Here is a 23772-nt window from a genome sequence, read left to right as displayed (position 1 = left end):
TTTAATCATATAATTATTCATTTTCATGTCCGCGGAAAGCTGTCTATAATACGATGCGATAAATAACTCTATTATCAAACGGATACTATTAGAGAAAACAAGTTTTAAATTGCAAATGCTTAGAAATTGCTTGAACAAAGGGTTGCAAGTAGACTTTCACAAATATCAGGAGAATCATGCTCTCACAACACAAACAATAAAAATGTAGATAAAATTATAAAGAATTCTGGCGCTTTTACACATTAAACCCTTGTGAGACTCCTACCCCCTTATTTTCAAATAAATTGATAATGAAAGGAGGGTAGTTTTTTGTTTGTTTGTTTATTACTTTAGGTCAGGTTAGGTTAGGTTACATTGGGTACTGGGTCGTCCCGACTGGTTAGGAAACCTCATGTATACACCCCGCAGTGCTAGAGCCACCACAGGGTTATGAGAAGGGACCATCAGCGCTAAACCGGCAAAAAAGCGACGCCGCGAGTTTATTTCAAAACCTGATGTTTAGTATACTAAATTTGAAAAGTTTTAACACCCTCCTCTTCCCCCACCCAGAAAGATTTAATATTCTGTTAATTTTGGCAGCTGGCATTGTTTTTAAAATATCTTTTTTTAAAAAGTCAGCTGCGGTTGCCGTTTGCTGAAAACAGGGCTGAAGCAGTGAAGGCTGCAGATGATTCCACCCTTTAATTGCACATAATGTGTCTGTATGTATAAACTGTGCATGATAAAGAGTTCAGCCTGTTTATGGGGCAAGGGTATTATCCTTTCTCATGCAATTTAGATGTAGCATCAGTAGATACTATTTTCAAAGTCTCTAGTATAACACAAAACCTATTCTTTTGATTTTAAGTGCCTGTCCCTATATGTCACATGCTGACTATACATGTGATCAGCCACACACACACATACACCTACACAAACACACACACATACGATGATATAAACTCCAAGTGAGTTGAGTCACATGAATCCAAAGTTCTCTCTTCTTTATCTTTCTATCTCTAGTTTCAAATTGTTCCAGCTATTATTTCTCACAATATTAATCCTCTATAGAAAATTTTCAATCATTAGTATTTTTATTCTGTTCTTAGTTGATAACAATAACGATGCAATACAGGCAATAATGCATTATGTCATCATGTTGGACTATCAAAAAGTTGGAGGCAAAACAGTTTTTCTTTTAGTGAATTGTTTCTTTCCTTGTTTTTTTTTAAAGTAATTTTTTCCAACCACTCTTTGAATTTCTGACCTCCATTATGATAATTATAATGGAAAACTCTCATCCCCTGCTATGAAAAAGCCTTTCCATTTATCACAATTTTGTTGACTAAAGCAGAGATGAGAAAATGGCCGATATATTTGTTTACATCACCAATGATGATAAAAAAAATTACTCCTTCTGTAGATTAAAATTAGTGGTTGAAACGTTTGAACACTCAACTTAATAAATAAATCAATCATTTCTCACTTAAGTCCCTAAAGTTGTTAAGCCAACGAATAAGAAAACGTTATTGTAAAACTTTAGGGACTAATGTAATAAACAGCCAATTGTCCTCTTTCTCTCTCTGTGACATAAGCTATGTCTAACTTGTAGCAAAATTATTAAGATGTGGAGCGAGCCTTCGCACTCAAACAGACCCAACCGATTACCATGCAGAAATAAGACTTCTTGTCAAAGGATTTGTAATAAAAGTGTTGGCTACCTATAGAATGTTGTCTTAGGCTTTTATCCAAGAATGTTATTCATATCATTAAGGAAATTTAGGTTCAGGTACACCAATTCAATACCAGAGCAACTTTAACACATTCTTCAAATCTTTATGCAGCAAAGCTTCTCTATAATTACAAATGTATTGCACATGTCTATCTTTGATTGTGTAAGAAACTGTTCACGGAAAATGTCAAAATTTAATGTTGGGGGGGGGGGGGGGGAGGTTGTCAATGATGCCATTCGCCTTAACTATCTTGCTCCTGTTTAGTGATAAAGTTTTCTAAAGACGTTTTAAGTTCAACTATCAAAAAAATTTATCCATAACATAAGTAAATTTCAATTCGAAACTTACACCAAGACGAAAATTGTTGTCCGTGCAATGTAGGATAAGCTTAAGTTTCAAATTTAAAGTATCTAGTTGAAATATTGCGGCGACAGGAGCCGTTTAAAGTTATATAGAGACCTAGATTATATGGGCCTGTAGAATTAAACCTAAAGCCTAAAGTTTGCTAGTATTAGCATACGATATCTATATTGCAAAGTTGAATAATGTCTGTCCGTCCCATAAGATCTCGGTAAACACTGAACCAATTGGATTATACTCTTCAGGGAATATACCTACTGGTCCTGCGATGGTTTTAGGCTATTTTTTTTTTTGGGGGGGGGGGTTAGACACCGGCAACCCCTCCAAAAACAAAGAAATCCCCCCATTTAAAAAAATGTATTAATCTTCAATTTTTAAAAGCGAAGCTTTTCTATAATTAGGGTCGGTCCGTCCGTCCGTACGTCCGTCCGTCCGAGATAGTTAGCTTTTATTCGTTAATTTAGGCATGTTAGAATAGTCCTATCGATTTCAAACTTTGCATGGTGATTACTGTAGTAGTTAGGTACGATTTAGAAAGCGTAGCAACTCTATAATCATTACCAGAATGTCCGTACGTCCAATTTAAACATGTTGATTTTTCTTCTTTTTTAACAACAAATTATTATGTGATCTAATTATCCGTTTTATCTGATTTTTGGTATATTGATTCCTGGGACAAAGAACAATATTTTAAGCGAAGCAACTCTATAATCAAGTCCTAAAAACTAAAATATAACCTTACCTCAAGTTCTCTTAGAAGCCTTGAAGGGCGTAACGGCTAGTAACAGTTTTTTCCAAGTTTGTTGAGTAAAATGTAGTTATTTCCAGAACAATAAATTAAAAAGGTTTAGTGAATTTTTGTGTAAAAGTGTAAGTTGCTGTTACGTTTCTACAATCTATAATACAAAGTAGAATGATGTCTGTCCGTCTGTCTGTCTGTCCGTCTGTCTGTCCGTCTGTCCGTCCCTTAAGATCTCGGTAACCACTGAACCGATCGGATTCTACTCTTCAGGGAATATGGTCCTGTGGTGGTTTTAGGCTATTTTCTTGGGGGGTGGGACACCCCAACCCCCCCAAAAACAAAAAAAATCCCCCCCCATTTTTTTTTGCTGAAGATTTTCTTAGTCCTTTTACGAATTTCGTCAAATTTTTTTTTGATCACCTCTTGGGGCAAAGCCCCTAGAGGCTAGGGGCGAAGCCGCTAGTAAACTAAAAAGTATTACGATGTCTGATCGTATGTTGATGTTAGTCCATTTGTGTTTGTGTTTAATATCTCAATAACTGCAGAATCGTCTTGGTTGTGTTTTTCCGGGCATATACTAAATATCATATCATATCATATAACCCGTCATGGTTTTAATAGGCATGGTAGGAGGATACCCTGTTTCGAAAAATGCCATTTTATCCAGAGAATTTTGACCCAAACTTTTTACTTTAAATTTAGATTTTAACAAGGATTTCGATACAGAACAGGCATAATGCTATAAGCTGATCTGAAGGGATAAGACAATGGCCGATTTATTGATGTACAATATTGGATAAAGTCCAAAAAATTTTAAGTTTACGAGTAAAAAGATATTATTATATAAACTTGAAAACTATTGTGATAAACATATTTTCTTCATTCAATTTTAGGTCGACTTTTATTAGTTCCAATGGTCATATGACAGACCCTCTGATTTTTAAGCTTTGCTTTTGTGGAAGTTGTCATCCTTGTTTTCTTTGTAAAGCTTGTACCTCATTAAAAAGAGAAAAGCAAAATATAAAAAAACTAAGTAGAGTTTTTAACATCAACTCTACACAAAAAAATGCGGAAGATTTAAAAAAAAAACGAAGCTTTTCTATAATTATAGTCGGTCCGTCTGTTCGAATCGGATTGCACTGAGCGTAAATTTAGGCATATTAGTATCGTCCTATCGATTTCAAACTTATCATGGTAATTCCTGTAATATTTAAATATGATATTAAAGCGTAACTACTCTTTAAGCGTTATAAGAATGTCCGTACGTTTTTCAAACATGTATTTATTTTTTTTTTAAATGTTTATTTGAAATAAATATTCAATTAATCTGATTTTTGATATACAAATTCCTAGGACAATAAAGTACAATATTATAAGCTATGCATTTCTATAATTAAGGCGTATAGTGTTATTGCAACAAATTTACTTACAGTGTTGTTTAGACTAATACATTTATATTCTACTTGCTCAGTTCTAACACTCTACAAGTGTTAATGTTCGTTTGCCTTACCGTTTCAGAGCTTAGGTTATTTGGATATTGTCATCCTTGTTTTATTTGTGCATTACAACTTCATACTTATATCTAAGGTCATAGCTCTATTACAGGAATCAAGGAAGGTAAAAAATGAAGAATTATCCAAAAGGCGGAGCTTGTTATTACGAATCTTGATTGATAAAGAGCCAATAATGGATATAGAATAAGTGGACATATTGACAACAGGGGAATTTAGGTTGCTATTTTAGTCTTCATTTATTGTTTAGCTCGTTCATCCAGTAGATGGGAAGGGATGGGGTAATGGGACGGGGGTAACGTTAATTTAGCCAGCTGCGAATATCACTTTACTAGAGTACATGAAAATCTGGTTTAACATCCAATTAATAATCAAGAAAAATAATCTTATATAGATTCATTTGAACAAATAATGAGATAACTTCATTTTTTAAAAGGAATTAAATATTGGTTTTAGCATTACATTTTATTCTCCTCGGTTAACGTGACAGAGATCTTAAGGGATAAGACAATAGGAAATAGATTCATATACATAATCAGAAATTGTAAAATTTGAACCAACCAATTAAGATTTCATTTGTTTGTAGGCCAACGTTGGAATGGCGTTTTTAGAAAACTTTTTTTTTCTGATTAATTTCTAGCTACTAAGCTATGTTGATGTAAATAAAAGTCTCGTACTATGTAATTCTGTATGTATATGTCTTTTCTTTATGAAATACATATCTTTAAAACAAACAAGGTACGAGTATATTGTACTGTCCAAAGCAACATCTCTTCCTTATAACTATGTAAAAATGACCAAGCTTACTTTACTTGATTCAATTCACTAATAGATGCGATTGATAATGAAGATTTTTTTCTTTGAAATATATTTCTTTATGAAGCAGCAGCAGTTACTAATTTATAAATGTTATGGTTGAGATAGATTTATAACTGTTAAAAGTATGTAAAAATGCACCAATCAAAAATTAATAGAAATTAAGTAAGTTAGGTTGGATAAAGTTAAGTAATTCTTATATAAAAGTAACATGATGTTTTGTCTATGAGTCTGTCTGTCTGTACCGAAGGATCTCGCCAAATTGCAAGGATTCTCCTTTACAGTGAAGCTTTCTATAAATTCTAAAAAGGTCCATGGTTATTGCATATAAATAAATCAGGGACTACAGTAATTTTTTTTATAAATTTTTATTATATAAGGAAAATTAGATTTTTAGGTTTTTGAAACTAATCTAAAACTACTTTTTCCTATACCATATGCTTGTCTAACAGTATCAGGATGTCTGACTGTGTGTACCGAAGGATCTCTCTAACACCTTAATCGATAGGATTCTCTTTTATTGTGTAGCTTTTCATAGGTCCTGGGAAGGTTTATAATGATTTTTGAGTAGGGTACCACCACCCTCTCAAGAAATTGCTCAAAGAAAAAATTACCCCCTGCCAAACAAAATTATTTTTTTTTGTTTAGAACTGATATTGAAAGTGGAGAAGTGTCAACTTCTCTCTTCCTCCAGAGGCCTCTAATTTATCAACCATTTTCCTATCCCTTTACCAATCATTGTACTATCTCTGTATCTGTGCATGTCTGTGTGGTATGCCTAGCATAGCATGAAGAGTAACCTTGAGAATCATACAAATTTATCAACCATTGTACTATCTCTGTATCTGTGCATGTCTGTGCGGTATGTCTAGCATATCATGCAGAGTAGCCATTAGAATCATACAAATTTATCAACCATTGTACTATCTCTGTATCTGTGCATGTCTGTGTGGTATGTCTAGCATATCATGCAGAGTAGCCTTGAGAATCATACAAATTTATCAATCATTGTCCTATCTCTGTATCTGTGCATGTCTGTGTGGTATGCCTAGCATAGCATGCAGAGTAACCTTGACAATCATACAAATTTATCAATTATTGTACTATCTCTGTATCTGTGCATGTCTGTTTGGTATGCCTAGCATAGCATGCAGAGTTACCTTGAGAATCATACAAATTTATCTACCATTGTACTATCTCTGTATCTGTGCATGTCTGTGTGGTATGCCTAGCATAGCATGCAGAGTAACCTTGAGAATCATACAAATTTATCAATTATTGTACTATCTCTGTATCTGTGCATGTCTGTGTGGTATGCCTAGCATAGCATGCAGAGTAACCTTGACAATCATACAAATTTATCAATCATTGTACTATCTCTGTATCTGTGCATGTCTGTGTGGTATGCCTAGCATAGCATGCAGAGTTACCTTGAGAATCATACAAATTTATCAATTATTGTACTATCTCTGTATCTGTGCATGTCTGTTTGGTATGCCTAGCATAGCATGCAGAGTAACCTTGAGAATCATACAAATTTATCAATCATTGTACTATCCCTGTATCCTAGCATGTCTGTGTGGTATGCCTAGCATAGCATGCCTTGAGTAACCTTGAGAATCATACAAATTTATCAATCATTGTACTATCTCTGTATCTGTGCATGTCTGTGTGGTATGCCTAGCATAGCATGCAGAGTAACCTTGAGAATCATACAAATTTATCAATCATTGTACTATCCCTGTATCCTAGCATGTCTGTGTGGTATGCCTAGCATAGAAAGCAGAGTAACCTTGAGAATCATACAAATTTATCAATCATTGTACTATCTCTGTATCTGTGCATGTCTGTGTGGTATGCCTAGCATAGAAAGCAGAGTAACCTTGAGAATCATACAAATTTATCAATCATTGTACTATCTCTGTATCTGTGCATGTCTGTGTGGTATGCCTAGCATATCATGCAGAGTAACCTTGAGAATCATACAAATTTATCAATCATTGTACTATCCCTGTATCCTAGCATGTCTGTGTGGTATGCCTAGCATAGAAAGCAGAGTAACCTTGAGAATCATACAAATTTATCAATCATTGTACTATCTCTGTATCTGTGCATGTCTGTGTGGTATGCCTAGCATAGAAAGCAGAGTAACCTTGAGAATCATACAAATTTATCAATCATTGTACTATCTCTGTATCTGTGCATGTCTGTGTGGTATGCCTAGCATAGCATGCAGAGTAACCTTGAGAATCATACAAATTTATCAATCATTGTACTATCTCTGTATCCTAGCATGTCTGTGTGGTATGCCTAGCATAGCATGCAGAGTAACCTTGAGAATCATACAAATTTATCAATCATTGTACTATCTCTGTATCCTAGCATGTCTGTGTGGTATGCCTAGCATAGCATGCAGAGTAACCTTGAGAATCATACAAATTTATCAATCATTGTACTATCCCTGTATCTGTGCATGTCTGTGTGGTATGCCTAGCATAGAAAGCAGAGTAACCTTGAGAATCATACAAATTTATCAATCATTGTACTATCTCTGTATCTGTGCATGTCTGTGTGGTATGCCTAGCATAGCATGCAGAGTAACCTTGAGAATCATACAAATTTATCAATCATTGTACTATCCCTGTATCCTAGCATGTCTGTGTGGTATGCCTAGCATAGCATGCCTTGAGTAACCTTGAGAATCATACAAATTTATCAATCATTGTACTATCCCTGTATCTGTGCATGTCTGTGTGGTATGCCTAGCATATCATGCAGAGTAACCTTGAGAATCATACAAATTTATCAATCATTGTACTATCCCTGTATCCTAGCATGTCTGTGTGGTATGCCTAGCATAGCATGCCTTGAGTAACCTTGAGAATCATACAAATTCCTCTTCCTACTTTTCTCTTTTTTCACTTAAACAACTCTCTCTTTCTCTCTTTTTAGACAATTATAACTCTAACCAATTAAATAGACTGGATGGATATTACATTTTTTTTTATTGCAGCCGATATTCATCATCAACGAAATTGATGTAGAAAAACAACTGTATTTCAAAACCTCCCTTTTAATTTTGTGTATTTATGTAGTCAATAGAATGTTGTTAATAGGATGTCAGACCTCACTACTTTATTAAATGCCATATTTCGACATACGTAATAAGTAAATACAGACAGTCAAGAATATTTTATTGCACCCACACGGCAGAGAATGGCGGATTGTTGGCGGCTATCTTGCCCTGCTAAAGTTCCTGAAATTGCACAAGCACAAAATTTTGCAAACTAACTGCAACTGAATAGTGTCGGGCAATAATGGAACTCTTGCCGCACCTATGGGCGTTATCCTCTTAGAATTTTTTTTCGTTTTTAGAAATTTTGGTACAACCCTTCCCCCCTCCCGAACTATGACTCTGGCCGAGAACAATATTATTTTTACAATTAGATTAGGTTATAGGCTAGAGGGCCGAGCGCATCGGCTAGGCAGCTAAGTGACCGAGCGTTGCGGCTAGGCAGGATAGGGGGCCGAGCGCTGCAGCTAGGCAGCCAAGTGACCGAGCGCTGCGGCTTGGCAGCCAAGTGACCGAGCGCTGCGGCTAGGCAGGCTAGGGGGCCGAGCGCCACTACCAGATTCATAGTTCTGTCTGTGAGGGGGGAAAAGGTACCAAAATTTTCAAAATTGAAAAAAAAATCCCAAGAGGATAATACCCCCTATAAACCAATATAAAAAAAACTTATAACACCCCTTGTATCTTTTAATAACTATTTTGTTGTTGTCTAATATCTTTATTGTCTTTGTATGCCAATAAATATTTATGACTAGTGATTAACCTGTTATATATAAGGGTTCTTGCTGCCAATTTATTTTTTGATAAATAAAATTAGGGAAAACAGTTTTTCATTTTTATTTTATGATGCAAGATTCTTAAGATCAACTTTTCTTTAGTTGCTTTTTTAAAGAATTTATTTGATGAATAGATTCAGAATTCAATTTAAATCTGTTTTCGATTTAATATTATGACATGAAGTTGTGTATCGGTAAAAATCTCGCTAACCCATGATCCGATTGAGATCTTCATTTAAGTTAAGCTTATAGTTCCCGAGATGGCTTTGACAATTTCCTATAAGATTTATCTTGGGGTGGTTTTAGGCTATTCCCCAACTTGCTATGGGCTCAACCGCTTATTTACATACAAAGAAAGAAGAAACAAATATTGTGCTGTTTTGTGCTGGGTGTATGGCAACAGGCTTTATCAGTATAGGGTAGCCACGTTTCTTTGTGAAGATGCTTTGCTTAAAGTTATAATGTTCTTCTTGGAATTATTACTCAAAAAATCAAAATAATGGGATACATATATCCTGCAAAAAGTTGTTGTAAAAAATGTTTAGAATTAACATGTTTTAAATTGACGTACTAACTTTCTTTTAACGATTATAATGTTGCTACGCTTTCTAGCTCATATTTGTAACAGAATTATAGAAATCAGAATTCGATAGGACAATTCTAACATACCTAAATTAATGATAAAAGTTATCAGTTATGAACACACGGACGGACGTACAGACCTACTCTAATAATAGAAAATACTTCGCTTTTAACAATAAAAAATAACTTTAAAAATTTACTATAAAAATTGTAATACATATGTTCATAACTTTAATAAAAATCCAAAAACATATTTGAAAAAAGATCAAAATAAAATTTAATCAATGATAATTTCACAGATGAAATCTGCGGGTGCGTCACAATCCCAATCGTTCCAGTGGAAGTTCCTATAAATATTTAAATTCAATTGAAAATATGATTTTTTTAAATCAAACATCAAAAAATGATTTTTTAATGAAAACAATTCTACATTTATGAAATGTATTTTCGTCCATTCACCCAGAAAAAAAATTGTGGGGGATTATTTTTCTCAGTAGCTCCACCACATGCATGGGGTGTCCTTCCTCAAGAAAAGTGTTCAAAAAGTATGAAGCAGAGCAAAATAATCTGGCGGTCAGCGATAACTTAAACTTTATCCGGACAGGCAGACAGGCGGACAAATATTATTGTAGATTGCATTTTAAATGATAATGAAAATTTGACATTTATGTCACAAGAACGTTACAGACAAATATACGGACCGGGTGACAGTAGCACTTTGCAATTCCACTCATACTGTAACTTATATATGGACCACCGTACCAACCACCCCCCTAACTTTACTTTAAAAACACTCCTACTGGAGGCTCTAACCTTTCGGGGCTTAATCCTAATCTTAACATTTTGTGAAATTATTCTTACCTGTTTCCAAACCAATCCTGGTACATCAGATAAGTCAGACAGTTCTAAAACAAATAATTAATTTAATTAATGGATATATTATTACTTGAATCTTACTCCAGAATTTCATGTACTCTAAAACAGTAAAACTTGTATTAGAGTACATGATAACGATATATATAATATAATAACGATCCTCCCCCTTTACCCCCCCCCCCCTCCTAATGGATGAACGAACTGACCAGTAGGGGAATTTCATGTTAGCAACCTAAATTGAATACAATTTTTCCCCTGTCATAATATCCACGTATATTCTACATCCATTATTTAATTGAAATTATATTGATAAGTGAATAAATATCAAGGGAATGAGCATCAATATAAATTTAGGAAAATTGGCTACATTGAATCTTGAAAAGCATATTAAAGTGAATGGACGTTAGGCAGGGAAAGAACCCCCCCCCCCCCCTTATCTTCAATTTATTTAAAAGAGGGAGTTTCAACATTCAGTAAGAACTTGATAATAGTGTAAAAATGAAGATAATGGAATATGAAGATATTATGTGAAGATAATGAAAGAAAATAAATTTTCCATGACTTCAAAACCGATTAATGTTCGCTGAATTAAAAGTATTTCAAAGCCATACTTAAAAATCATTAAAGACAAATTTCAAGAATAATAAAATAATAAAAATAGAATTAATACCAGTTTTGATAGCCCAGGCCTTTAGTCACTCGGCGACTTAACTGGTATCAATCTTGCATTTTTTTTATTTTAATATCCGCAGAAATCTGTCTATAATACGATTCAATGAAAAACTCTTACTGCACCTGTCCACGGAAATTATTAGGTTCATCATCTCCCCAGTCAAACCATTCTACTGATGTGTTTCTATGAAATATATTTGTATTAAATTCTTACTTATATAAAAGTAACAGGATGTTTGTATATGTGTGTGTGCGTTTTGGTTCTCCTTTGTAGAAAAGCTACTCATAGAACCAGGGAAAATTGAATCTATTGTGGGGGAGGGTAACATCACCCTTTCTTTTCTAAACTAAAATATTTTTTATGTTTTTTTGGAGGGGAGTGGAATATTCAGGAAGTATACTTTATAGAAAGTATGAATCAGAGATGTGAAGTATGAAAATTTTCAGACATCAGTTACACCCAATACAATTTTCTTCTGGATTACCTCATACAGGCGGGGATGCTGTCCATGACATATAAACGCCAGGTCCATCAACCCAGGATAACTAAGTGGCCCCAAATGTTTCCTTTTCTGTCCAAACACCCGGGGTATTAGGTTAAGTAACACCCTTCAGACAATTAACTCTTTGATTGCACGACCTTTGTCCGAGAAATCCTAACTGTTCATGGTAATGAGTTGCGCCTGTTTTTGGACCGAGGCATTCCCCCTACTCTAACTATTAATGTCGCGCACTCGACATAGTAGCAGTAGTAACTATTTTTAACGTCTTTAGTAATGACACGGTGTTAACCCGAGATTCGAACCTATCATCTCCCCAACGACAAGTGGATGCGCTACGTGTTGAGCCATGGTAGCGGGTTTCCACTTCTGGAGAGGAATAACAGCGTTTAATTTTACCTGTGTTCCCAGATCCAATCTCCAGGGACATGATCATTATGGTGTCCAAAGTCTCTTGCTCCCAGCCAATACTGGTGGTCATACTGAGGCGCCTTGGTTTCTGGGTTCTCTAAAATAAATCTTGTATGAAGATTTCCTTAACAATAAGGTATAATTATCAATGCAAGGTGCAAATAAAAGATGTCAGAACATTTATTCTTATATAAAAGTAACAGAATGTCTGTTCGTCTGTCCGATATGGCTGGAAAGATATGATTCTCCTTTACAGTAAGGCTTCTCATAGGTACAGGAAATGCTTATAACTACCAAGAAAAATCTTTTTAAAGCCACAATCTAAAGTAGAGTGCCAACTCTCCCCTTCCCTTAAGTGCCCCTAGAGGCCCTAACTTCGTAGCCACTAGTTGTAAGTATGATAGTAATTGAAAATTTTACTAATAAATCGATGTTTGACAGTGATTCCTAAAATGATCGGGCAGAGAGATACATTTAATTATAGCTTGATTATTGAAGATTATCTGTAAATACTTACCAATAGCAAGCTTGTTATTCTTTTCAATAAGCTTGCTGACAATCCAATAGTTCATATGGGGACCCCAGGGGACCTCAGCAAGGAAAGCTCCCATTGACTCACAGATCAGCTTAGCGTTGTCATGGCTTACCTGAAATAATTTAGTTTAGATATTGAACTTATTTTCTTCTAGTAGCTTTGGCCTTACAGGCCCTTACTCTAGGGGAGTGGGGTTAATAGAACCTCCCACATTCAATTGTAGTTTGAAAAGGAAAAGTAGGGGAAAAAATTTTCTTGGAGCGATTTCTTCTCCAAACTAGTTATAAACCTTTTTATAACGATGATAAGTTATATTGTAAAGGAGAACCATGTCGGTAATGCGGTTAGAAAGATTCTTCGGAAAAGATAGAAATCCTGTTACTTTTATAGAAGTACTAGCGGATACGCCCCCTAGAGGCCTCTAGGAGCACTTGAGGAGGGGGTGAGTCGAATTTGATAACCTAATTTCTTATTTTAGATTTTAAAAGAAAAAGAAGAAAAAATATTTTGGGGGGTTGAAATGTTTTCTTTTTTTGGGGGGGGGGGATATTTTTCATTTTTTGGGGGGTTGGGGGTGTCACACATCCCAAGAAAATAGTTATAAACCTTCCCGGGGCCTATGAGAAGCTACCCTGTTAAGGAGAACCCAATCGGTTCAGCGGTTAGCGAGATCCTACGGTACACACAGACACACAAACAGACAAATATCCTGTTACTTTAGTATAAGGATTGTAAAACAGAGATTTTAAAAATGTGATTTAAATAAATTAGTCATTTTTTTCTTAGGATGGATGACTCATAAAAAACTCAAAAAACAATGAACAAGCGGATGAAAAAATGAGTGTTCTGGAATTGAAAATATAATCTTGTGTAAGATGTACATATATTTATACATTTATACAATTTACAAAAATATGTTGCGAAATTCAAATTAGTCCAGTGTTGAAAAGTTCTTATGTAGCTATTGATAATGAACATATTTAATGCAAGTTTGATATTAAACTTTCAACCCTCTGATGGTCTATTCCAAACCTTACTTAACATGTTATCCTTTATTAATTATGTTATTTCCAAGAAGTTTGATTTAGTTAGGAAGAGGATGGGAAACAGCGTATAATGACTAACAAAAAATGTCGTCATACATTACAAATGACCAATGATAGGCCAGTATACAATTTTCGATTGGTCAATTACAATGTTCATATATCATTGGTCATTTGTATTGTATGACGTCATTTTTTATTGGACACTATACACTGTTTCAGATGATATGGTGAATGATATAACAGATCTATAATATATATACAGTTACAGACAACTAACTCTCTTCATTTTTCAAAGAACTCTTTCGTCTGCTTCTAAATTATTTTCTGCTACTTGGATGTGTTAATATAGGCAACATCATTTGATGATTTTCAATGACCCAATAGAAGGTGCACAAGACGGGATATACAGTTATTTAACCCTTTCTCCCTCTAGTGTTTTACTCTTATGGTGATATAACTTACTCTTTCATATTCATTTCCAAACCAGAAGCATGTGTGGTGCTTAGTACCATGCCATTCTGTCTCATACAGGTCCCAGCCATCATTACAGAAATGGGTATCCTCTAAAATAATTGCAATTAAAATTTGTAGGGAGCTTTACAAAGTGCCCTTAAATATGTGCCGTGTGACGTCACAAAAATTAGGGATGAGAGGAGAAGTGGGTAAGAAAACCCCTTAAAAAAAGATGGATCTATTGACGTCACATGGCTCATTTTTTAGGACACTTTGTAAACCTTTTGTTTTGCATAAGCTGAAGATTGTATGACTCGAATGAACCGATTTAGTTTTCAATTCTAGATAACAAAGGCTAAGGCAAAGAGCCAATAGATGCTAGGGGCGCAACCTCTAGTATGCAATAAAGTGCATTTAATAAATCCTTAAACTAAAGCACAAAAAATCAGATTTGAAGTTTCTTCCAGTTTAAAATATATTTTTTATGCTTGTAAATAATGTCTGTTAGATTATAGACTGAAAAAGACTTGGTCTGTGAGTTAGAGCAAAAAGGCATATATCAGAAGAACGCACCTCATAAATGCCTTAGACTTTTTAATTTTAAACCACGACAAATAAAAATCTACTTTAAGTCCTATTATGACCGTCAGTATGTTTATTTTTTACTTTCTTGATTATGGATAATGTAAAATATGTTTCAATTTTTGTATTACTAAATTGTATTCTGTAAAAATCTGAACTTTGTAGTATAATCAAAATTATTTCTTTGTTTTTTTTTCTTAAAATTTCCTTAGAATGAAGCCAAACAAGTTATACTTGAATAAATGTTTAAATTATCAAAATTATAATACAACAAGGAAGAAATCATACCTTACAATAAAACAAGGATGACAACATATATCCATAAGTAGCGAAGCACAAAAATTGTGGATGGGAATACGTAGAAGTAGATTTAAAGTGTATTTATTAAAATCAAGAATAGATTTGTTGGAGAAAATAAACACGAAACCTTGTTTTATTTTGTATGATGAAGACGGTTAAAGTAAATTACATACTAGATGCACATAACAATGGAAAAAATATGTTGAAACTGTTAATGCAAAAAAGTTTTAAAATTGGACCAAAAACACCAAAGATATGGGGAAATATGTCAAACATATAAAAATAGCCAAAAACCTGCTAAAAGTCAGTTTGGCCGCCATTGTTTCTTTTCTTAAAACGCCAGAAATTTAATTTTAATATCTTTAACTGAAAAATTTTTGAAAATTGGACCATAAACACCAAAGATATGGGTAAAAATGTGAAAAATATGAAAAATAGCCCAAAACCTGCAAAAAGGCAGTCTGACTGTCATTGTTGTTTTCTTCAAACGACAGGAAACTTAATTTTGATATCTTTAACTGAAAAATTTTTGAAAATCGGACCATAAACACCAAAGATATGGGGAAAATGTGAAAAATATTAAAATAGCCAAAAACCTGCAAAAAGGCAGTCTGACCGTCATTGTTGTTTTCTTCAAATGACGGGAAATTTAATTTTGATATCTTCAACTGAAAATTTTTTGAAAATCGGACCATAAACACCAAAGATATGGGGAAAATTTGGAAAATATAAAAAATAGCCTAAAACCTGCTAAAAAGCAGTCCGATCGCCGTTGATGTTTTATATTTAATTTTGCTCCTTATTGATGGGAATGTTGTCAAAAAATTTCAGCTCTCTATCTTTTATAGGAGCCGAGAAAATCACGTTTCCCCCAATTCATTAATTACGGACGGACGGACATTGTGAATTATAGAGTAGCTTCGCTACTAATAAAAAAAGAATTGGGTTACTTTTAGATTTAAATATTATATTTAATTGTCAAACAGGGAGAGAAAGGTTAAAGGAACATCAATCATTTAATCATTTTAGTTTTCCGCATTTTAAGAAATATGATAATGGACAATACATTGAATTACATCGCCAATAATAATAGTAAACAAAACTACTCCTTCTGTAGATGAAATTAAAATTTTAAGGTTTAAAAGTTTGGAGATTGCTATTGTGAAACAACGAATGAGAGTATATTGTTTATTAGGATATATAAGTTGGAAGGAATTTTAACCCATTAGTGCCAAACCGGGCATCAAAACCCGGTTCCGAAAAATGGAAAAAAAACCGGTTTCCGGCTTCATAATTGCATCATTCTCAGAATGAATCCCCCCTCTACTACCCTGACTTTCATTTCCCCCTGGAGCAGGCAGTTTAGCTTACTTCCGTTTGCTGGTATAGCTCAACAAAATTTGAAAATCATGAAAATTCAAAATACCCCTTCTAACTTTTTTGTTTTTATGGTAAAGTCGCTGATTTTTTTTGTGAAATCTAATGTTTATTGACAAGTACATCTATTTGTGAATTCGTTTTATTCAAATTATAATTTTTTATATGATTTTTTTATCGTTTTTTTACGCCCTATTATGACCCGGTTCGGCTTGGCCATAAATACCCGAAAATTTTAAAACCCGGCTCGGTTTCGGCTTTTATTATCCGGTTTTAACTTTTCAACCAATAAAAATAACAGTTTACGTCATTAGTAAGGGTTTGAGCCACCCTAATAACCCTAGTAATCTCTATAGGTGTCACCCAATAGTTTTATGCTCGTTTTCTGATATGTAACACCCAAATTTTATATGTTCTTTTTTTGTAGTGTGTGTCTTTTAAAACTCCGAGCAACGGGTTTTTTTACCCGAAAACGGAGGCACCTATAGCCGAAACACTAAATTTGAAATAAATCGCTTCGTATTATACTTGTAGCTCTTTAGATTACATGAGGTTGTGTAGTTTTCAATTACGGATCGTATCAAAGTTCTAAAAAGTGTTCATCTCACTTTTGGCGTTCAAAAATTACATTTTTCGATTTTTGGTCAAAATAACCGGGTTTATACAGGTCAACCGGGTTTTAAAACTGGGGGAAAGCACCAAAAACGGGTGTTAATGCCTGGTTGGTATTTATGGCCAAGCCGAACCGGGTTTTTTTGCAACTTTCCTGTGCACGCCACTAGAGCAAAACAAAAAAATACGAATTCCGTTTTGACCATTATAAAGCTTCCCTGAAACTTACAGCTCGATCGGCCCATAAAAGTGGCGCTCGGCACTAATGGGTTAATGTTAGAGGGAGATTTGAAATCTGCATCAAATTTTAAGGATTTTTTTTATAAAATTCGTTTTTTGTATAATTCTTTATCTAAAAGCGGAAATACAATTTAAGTTCATAAATTTTGACCAATAGGATAGGTGGATTTGAAACTACCTGCGCTCTAATTGGTTGAATGATGTGCGACACTTAAGCTTCTCCAATCAGAGCGCAGATAATTTTCAATCCACCAATCACAGATGTCAAAATTAATTAACTTAAATTGTATTTCCGCTTTAGATAAAGAATTATACAAAAAACGAATTTTATAATAAATCCTTAAAATTTGATGTAGATTTCAAATCTCCCTCTAACATTAAAATTCCTTCCAACTTATATATCTTTTTGTTTATAATGCTTACAGACCTATTTATCAGAGAGAGAGGGGACAATGAGCAGTTTATTACACTATCCCCCAAAGTTTTCTTATTCGGCGGCTTTGGGGACTTTTGATTGGTTGATTGATTAACTTGATTGTTCAAAAGGTTTCAACCACAAATTTTAATGTACAATATAGGGTCCTTTGTTTATCATGATTGGGTATGTACATATATGTATCGGCCATTGTCTTATCCCGTTAGATCCCTGCCAAAGTATACTCTACACTAGTACTGTGTAAAAATTATAAGACAAATAAACTTTCATTCATTTAGATTGGTTTTATTGACGAAGCCCAAATTGTACCATTCTTGCACCACTTTTGATTCCTGTGACGTCATAAAATGAGGGAGATGAGAGGAGAAGTGGGAAAGAAAACCCATAAAAAAGAGATGGAGAATATGACGTCAAACGTGGTGACAAAGTAGTACAGTTTGGGCTTCGTCGTTTATATTAGAAAATCGGCTTTCACTTTTAAAAGGATAAGCTGTAAGATCGGTAGGTAATGAACAATGGATAGGATATACGTGGATATATTGACAGGAGAAAAATTTGCCGTCTATTAAGATTGCTAATATGGACCTCATTTATTGGAAAATTCGTGCATCCAGTAGGGGATGGGCTTAGTGGGGTTGGTTATCATTTTAGCAAGCTGCGAGTATTTCTTTATCAGAGTACATGAAAATCTGGTGATACATCCAAGTTATAATATCAATTTAATGAACTTACGTGCCGCGACACAGGCTGCGAGAGCCAACAGAAGGGCAGCCTTGAACATCCTTGATACTACTAAAATAATTAATCCTTCCCCAAGAATTTAGAAAACAATAATCTTATCTTCCTTTAGGATATATTCGGTTATAATTATATAATCTGTATACACATATAAGAATACTAGCGTCCCTAGCCTCTAGGGGCTTTGCCCCAAGAGGTGATAAAAAAAATTAAGGTGAAATTCGTAAAAGGACCAAGGAAATCTTCTGCAAATAAGAAAAAGGACCAAGGAAATCTTCTGAAAAAAAAATGGGGGGGATTTTTGTTTTTTGGGGGGTTGGGAGTGTCTCACCCCCCAAGAAAATAGCCTAAAACCACCGGAGGACCAGTAGGTATATTCCCAGAAGAGTAGAGCCCAATTTGTTTAGCAGTTACTGAGATTTTACAAAAAATGTAAAAAAAATAAATTGTAGGGGTGGTTTTTTTGTTGTTTTTTTTTGGGGGGGGGGGTGTCCCACCCCCCAGGAAAATAGCTTAAAACCATCACAGGACCAGTAGGTATAATCCCTGAAGAGTAGAGCCCAATCGGTTCAGCGGTTACCGAGATCTTAAGCTTCAGACGGACAGAAAGACGGACAGACATCAAGCTACTTTGTATTATAGATATGTTCTATAAAGATTTGCTTTACACACTGTCTTTTTTAAGAAAACAGGGATCTGAAAGGATAAGACAACTATTGATTCCCAATGATGATAAACAAAATTACAACTTCTGTATACTAAAACTATTGGTGAAAAGTTTGGATCAACCAATCAAGACTTAATTAAAGTGCCCAAAAACTAGTTTTAAAACTTTGGCACCTGAATAATTTCTAGTCCAATGTCCCCTCCCTTCCTGCCAAGAAAAACCATGTTCCTGCTTCTCTCTTCCGCCAGTCAAGAGTAGATAGAAGACAAAGTTGAAGACGAAGAAAGTCCCTTAAAAAATCGGCATGTTACGTCAAAAAAACGAGGGATTATCCATCTATTTTTTAGGGGTTTTCTTCCCCACTCCTCCTTTTCTCATCCCTCATTTTTATGACGTCTTTGAGGGACTTTCTTCGTCTTTGACAAATTTATATAAAAGTATGTTAGAGCACAAGAGTGTTCACATGATTTTCGCTGGGGGAGGTATAAAAATCCGTATAAAGTTAGTTTTATCCCCCTTCCCATTAAAGCTATTTCAGAATTGGGCGCGAATTATGAATTATTCATGAACTTAAAAAAACGGTTTTTGCATATTATTAATAAACAATGATATACAGAAAACAATAATAAATGTCTCAATGATAATAATGTAAAGCCTTATTTTTTAGTAAATTATTATATAATCTTCGAAATTTAATATCCTTGTTACGCCGTGTTTTTCTTAAAAAGATAAATTTTTTTACATGGAAACTAAGTAATGCAAATATTTGCTTAGTAGTTCCGTGCATGGTACATGTTCAAATTCATGTAAAAACGTTCTGACACTTTCTTTGGCTTTGTTTAAAATTCAATAGGCCTTGAAAGACGTTTAATATCAACATATTCAAAATGAACATCTGAACTTTTTGGTAACAATTATAAAGTTGTTATGCTTTTTAAATTTTACCTAAGGATCAACGTTTTACATCAAACCTGCCTAAATTAAATGATCAGATCTACCAGGTACGGACGGACAGCCGAACTGGCATAGATAATAGAAACGCTAAGCTTTAAAAAAAATCTAATTTTCATTCGAAGTGAGACAAATGTTTATATATACAAAAGGGGTTCAAGGCTTTATAGAATAATCTTTGCCGGCTGAGAAAATATGTAAAATTAAATATATTTTTATAAAGCAAATATTATTTAACCTAATATTGTTACATAATTTTTTAAATCTTAATGTTATATGCCAAGGATCTAAAATGATAAGCCAATGGCCAATAAATTGTAATATATCTTCAATGTTGATACACAGAATTGCCCATTCTGTTGATTACAATTAATGGTTGAAACTTTTGGACACTCAACTTAATGCATTAACAAATTAAAATTCAATAATAAGTCCCCTACGAATAAGAAAATGTTAACATAAGACTTTGGGGACTAATGTAATAAACAGCCCATTGTTCCATCCCTCCCTGATTTTCTGATATATTGACATACCAAAAGATAAAAAAGTGACCAACTAATCAACAAATTAAGCAAACAAATTAACTCAGGATTTCCCAGTGCGTAATTTTCCAGGTTGAAAGGTGATATTTGGCTGTTTATCACTCTAGTCCCCAAAGTCTTATAATAACGTTTTCTTATTCGATCGCTTATCAATCTTTTTGACTTTTATTGAATTTTTATTGGTTGTTTCATTTAGTTGAGCGTCCAAATGTTTTAACCACTAATGGGGTATTTTTGTGTATCATCACTGGGGATGTACTTCAATTTATCGGCCATTGTCCTATCTCTTGAGATCGGTGGTAATTTTCACACAAATGGAGGTTAATCTATAATACAAAGTAGAACGATGTCTGTCTGTTTGTCTGTCTGTCTGTTTATAACGAAGGATCTCGCCAACCGCTGAACCGATCGGATTCTCCTTAACAGGGTAGCTTCTCATAGGTCCCGGGAAGGTTTATAGCTATTTTCTTGGGGGATGGGACACCCCTCACCCCCCCCCCCCAAAAAAAAATAAAAGCCCTAGAGGCTAGGGGCGAAGCCGCTAGTTTAATATAAAGTCATGCTACCGACAGAATGATTTGATAATTTTAACATTAAAAGGATGTCTGTCTATAAGGGTGTCTCGACCGAAATAATTCCTTTAAAGTAAAGCATTTCATAGGTCCTGGGATACTAAAACCAGTTGTTTGAATAATGAAAAAAATACAATTAAACAGACAGGGTAAAGGAAGCAAACCTTATAGCACACAATGCAAATATAAAATTTCGTACTATGTAAAAATTTGCAAAATTTATTGTTTGTAGTAAAGGAAAACATGGAATTTGGACAGGCATATTTCTACTGTTTGACATTAGAAAACAAACAATCAAGCCTTTGGTATTTTTTTTAACAAGGATGACAACATCCATAAAAGCGAAGCTCTGAAATGGAAGGACAAACGAACATTAACACTTGTAGATTGTCAGAACTGAATTAGCAGAATATTAATGCATCAGTACAAACAATATTTTGAGAAAATTTGTTGCAAAACTGCATTAATAGATGATACTGTTTAAGGACATACTTACATTTTTGGGACTTGTTTATAGAGATGCTTAATTTTAACATACAAAAATTTGTTGTCAAAAAAGTTAAATATCGACATGTTTAAAATGGACGTACGGACATTCTGGTATTGTTTATAGAGTTGCTACGCTTTCTAATTTGTACCTAACTACTATAGGAATCATCATGCAATCGATAGGACAATTCTATCCTGTTTAAATTAACGAAAGGAGCTAACTCTCTGTGACGGACGTACGGACGGACCGACCCTAATTATAGAGAAGCTTCGCTTTTAAAAATTATAAATAAATTAAATAAAGTAACATGATGGCTATACGTTGTGTATGTAATTGAAGTACTTCTCTTGTCGCTGAACCGTTATGGTACTCCTTTACAATGAAGTTTATTAAAGATGCAGGGAAGGAAACCCTCTACCTGCCAAACATTTCCAGAAATGACACTAGAGGCCTCTAGAGACATAGCCTATGTCTAGAAATAAAGAAGTAAGGCTTTTATTTGTTAAGCCTACCACTAGTTCGGTTAAGATATATTTTTTAGAGAGGTTTTATACAACTCCTTGGCAGGGTTTGGTCTATTTTATTTTCAAACTTAAACTTTAGGGGCCCAACTGCTATTAAGTTTTAGTAGCAGAGCTACGGTACAAGTTTTGATGTCTGTCTGTAAATATCAGACAGGAAAGGGAAGGGGACATAGAAATATAAATTTTATTTGGGACAAAGCTTTATAAACAAATTCGCTCATTTGTAGGCTTAAAAAAACTTTGGGTTCTTTTATTAGATCTTAGTTGGTTGGTGCAAACAAGCAGTTTCCAAATCTTTTAATCTACGGAAGAAAAAATGAAGTTTTATATGTTGTTATAGGCTGGTGGGAGGTCATTTTTTCCTAGAGGCGATTTATCTCGTGGCAGAGTAATAGTACCCTCCCCCTAAATAGTAATGAATTTTTCTAGGACCTATGGGTATCTATGATGGGGAAGGGGGGTGAGTCGACCCTCCCCTACTTTTAATTTTAGTTTCAAAACAAGAAGAAAAAAAATTTGGGGAGAGGATCATTTTATTCTATGGGCTAATTCTCTTTTAATGGCGGTGGAAACCTAAAATAGGTACAAATAAACAGACAGAGAGACATCCTGGTACTTTTAAAAAGATTTTAAAGTAACAAAAGTGTTTACATGATAACTTTTCAAGCTGTTTGCATTTTGTATAAATGAATATTTTTGTTTTCTTATTTAAAGCATAGCATTTTTACATTATTGTTGGTTTGTCTGTACTTCAAGTGTCTAAATCTGGTTTATTGCAATAACATTGCGAATAAGTCTATGAATTAGACATACAGGAAACATTTTTGGTATTTTCAAAATCAGAAAAATAGTTAAGAGTAAATAAGTTTTTTTCCAGAATGGCTTCGAAACCGATTAATATCCGCTGGATTAGAACTGGTTCTCAGGCATACTGAAAAATAAAATATAGCAATTTTTCTGATGTTAAACAGTTATTTTTCGCGTCTTATTACAGACAATTTTCAAAAATGATGATATTAAAATATAAGATTAATACAAGTTTTACAGACCTTTGTTCCCTCGGGACTAACAATATTAATTTTTAATTTTAATATCTGCAGAAATCTGTCTATAATACGATGCGATAAATGACTATTTCTGACACAAAAACTAAATTATAAACAGTTACAACTATTACGTTATTGTTTAATGAAATAAAAGAATTAATTTATTGGTTCAGAACTGTTTGAGACCTTTACAATTTACACACTTACATTTCTACATGAATAGCTTCGTCCTTGGTAGATTTCAATGCTCTGTCTTTGGCTACTAAAATGATTGTTGAAGTTTAAAGAAATCTTTATCATTGAATTGAGGATAAATGATGTTAAAAAGGAAAAAGTTTTCTTTAAAAAAAATGAATTCTGGATTCCCATCATTATATTTTTGTTTTAGAAATAATGCAAATGCATGAATAAAATACTTAGCAAAATAACAATGGAAAATCCCATGTTCGGTTGTTGATTCTACGTTACATTTAGGACAGTTAACATTGTCAAGTAAGCCAAAATTTCTTGGCTGTATTTAAAGGCTTCGCTCCAAGAAGGGAAGAAAGGCAAACTCATCTGTTGGCTTAGAATCTTACGGTATAATTTTCATTACCTCTTTAAAAGCTGGTTCAAACTATTAGAAACTTTAAT

General features: G+C 34.0%; 1 protein-coding gene across 1 annotated transcript; it reads right to left on the bottom strand.

Moving 5' to 3' along the window:
• Window positions 1-9752: 9752 nt before the first annotated feature.
• Window positions 9753-18485, bottom strand: LOC145322004 (uncharacterized). Its single transcript, XM_080163731.1, has 7 exons — window positions 18342-18485; window positions 14072-14172; window positions 12546-12675; window positions 12017-12125; window positions 11241-11301; window positions 10431-10474; window positions 9753-9916 (listed from the first exon to the last, which is right to left on the bottom strand). The coding sequence occupies exons 1-7, from the start codon at window positions 18388-18390 to the stop codon at window positions 9847-9849; spliced, it is 564 nt and encodes a 187-aa protein (XP_080019857.1). The 5' UTR covers window positions 18391-18485; the 3' UTR covers window positions 9753-9846.
• Between the last annotated feature and the right edge of the window lie 5287 nt (window positions 18486-23772).

The sequence above is a fragment of the Acartia tonsa genome, chromosome 6 (assembly GCF_053477335.1).
Source record: "Acartia tonsa isolate MP-2025a chromosome 6, ASM5347733v1, whole genome shotgun sequence".
Taxonomy (NCBI): domain Eukaryota; kingdom Metazoa; phylum Arthropoda; class Copepoda; order Calanoida; family Acartiidae; genus Acartia; species Acartia tonsa.
Note: the sequence above shows the minus strand (reverse complement) of the source record. Positions and strands in the feature narration are given on the sequence as shown.

Coding starts and splice junctions, on each gene's coding strand:
- LOC145322004 (XM_080163731.1), bottom strand. CDS start 18,390: ATGTTCAAGGCTGCCCTTCTGTTGGCTCTCGCAGCCTGTGTCGCGGCA. Junction 14,173..18,341: donor CGCAGCCTGTGTCGCGGCAC/GTAAGTTCATTA, acceptor CAATTATTTTAG/AGGATACCCATTTCTGTAAT. Junction 11,302..12,016: donor GATTGGATCTGGGAACACAG/GTAAAATTAAAC, acceptor TATATTTCATAG/AAACACATCAGTAGAATGGT.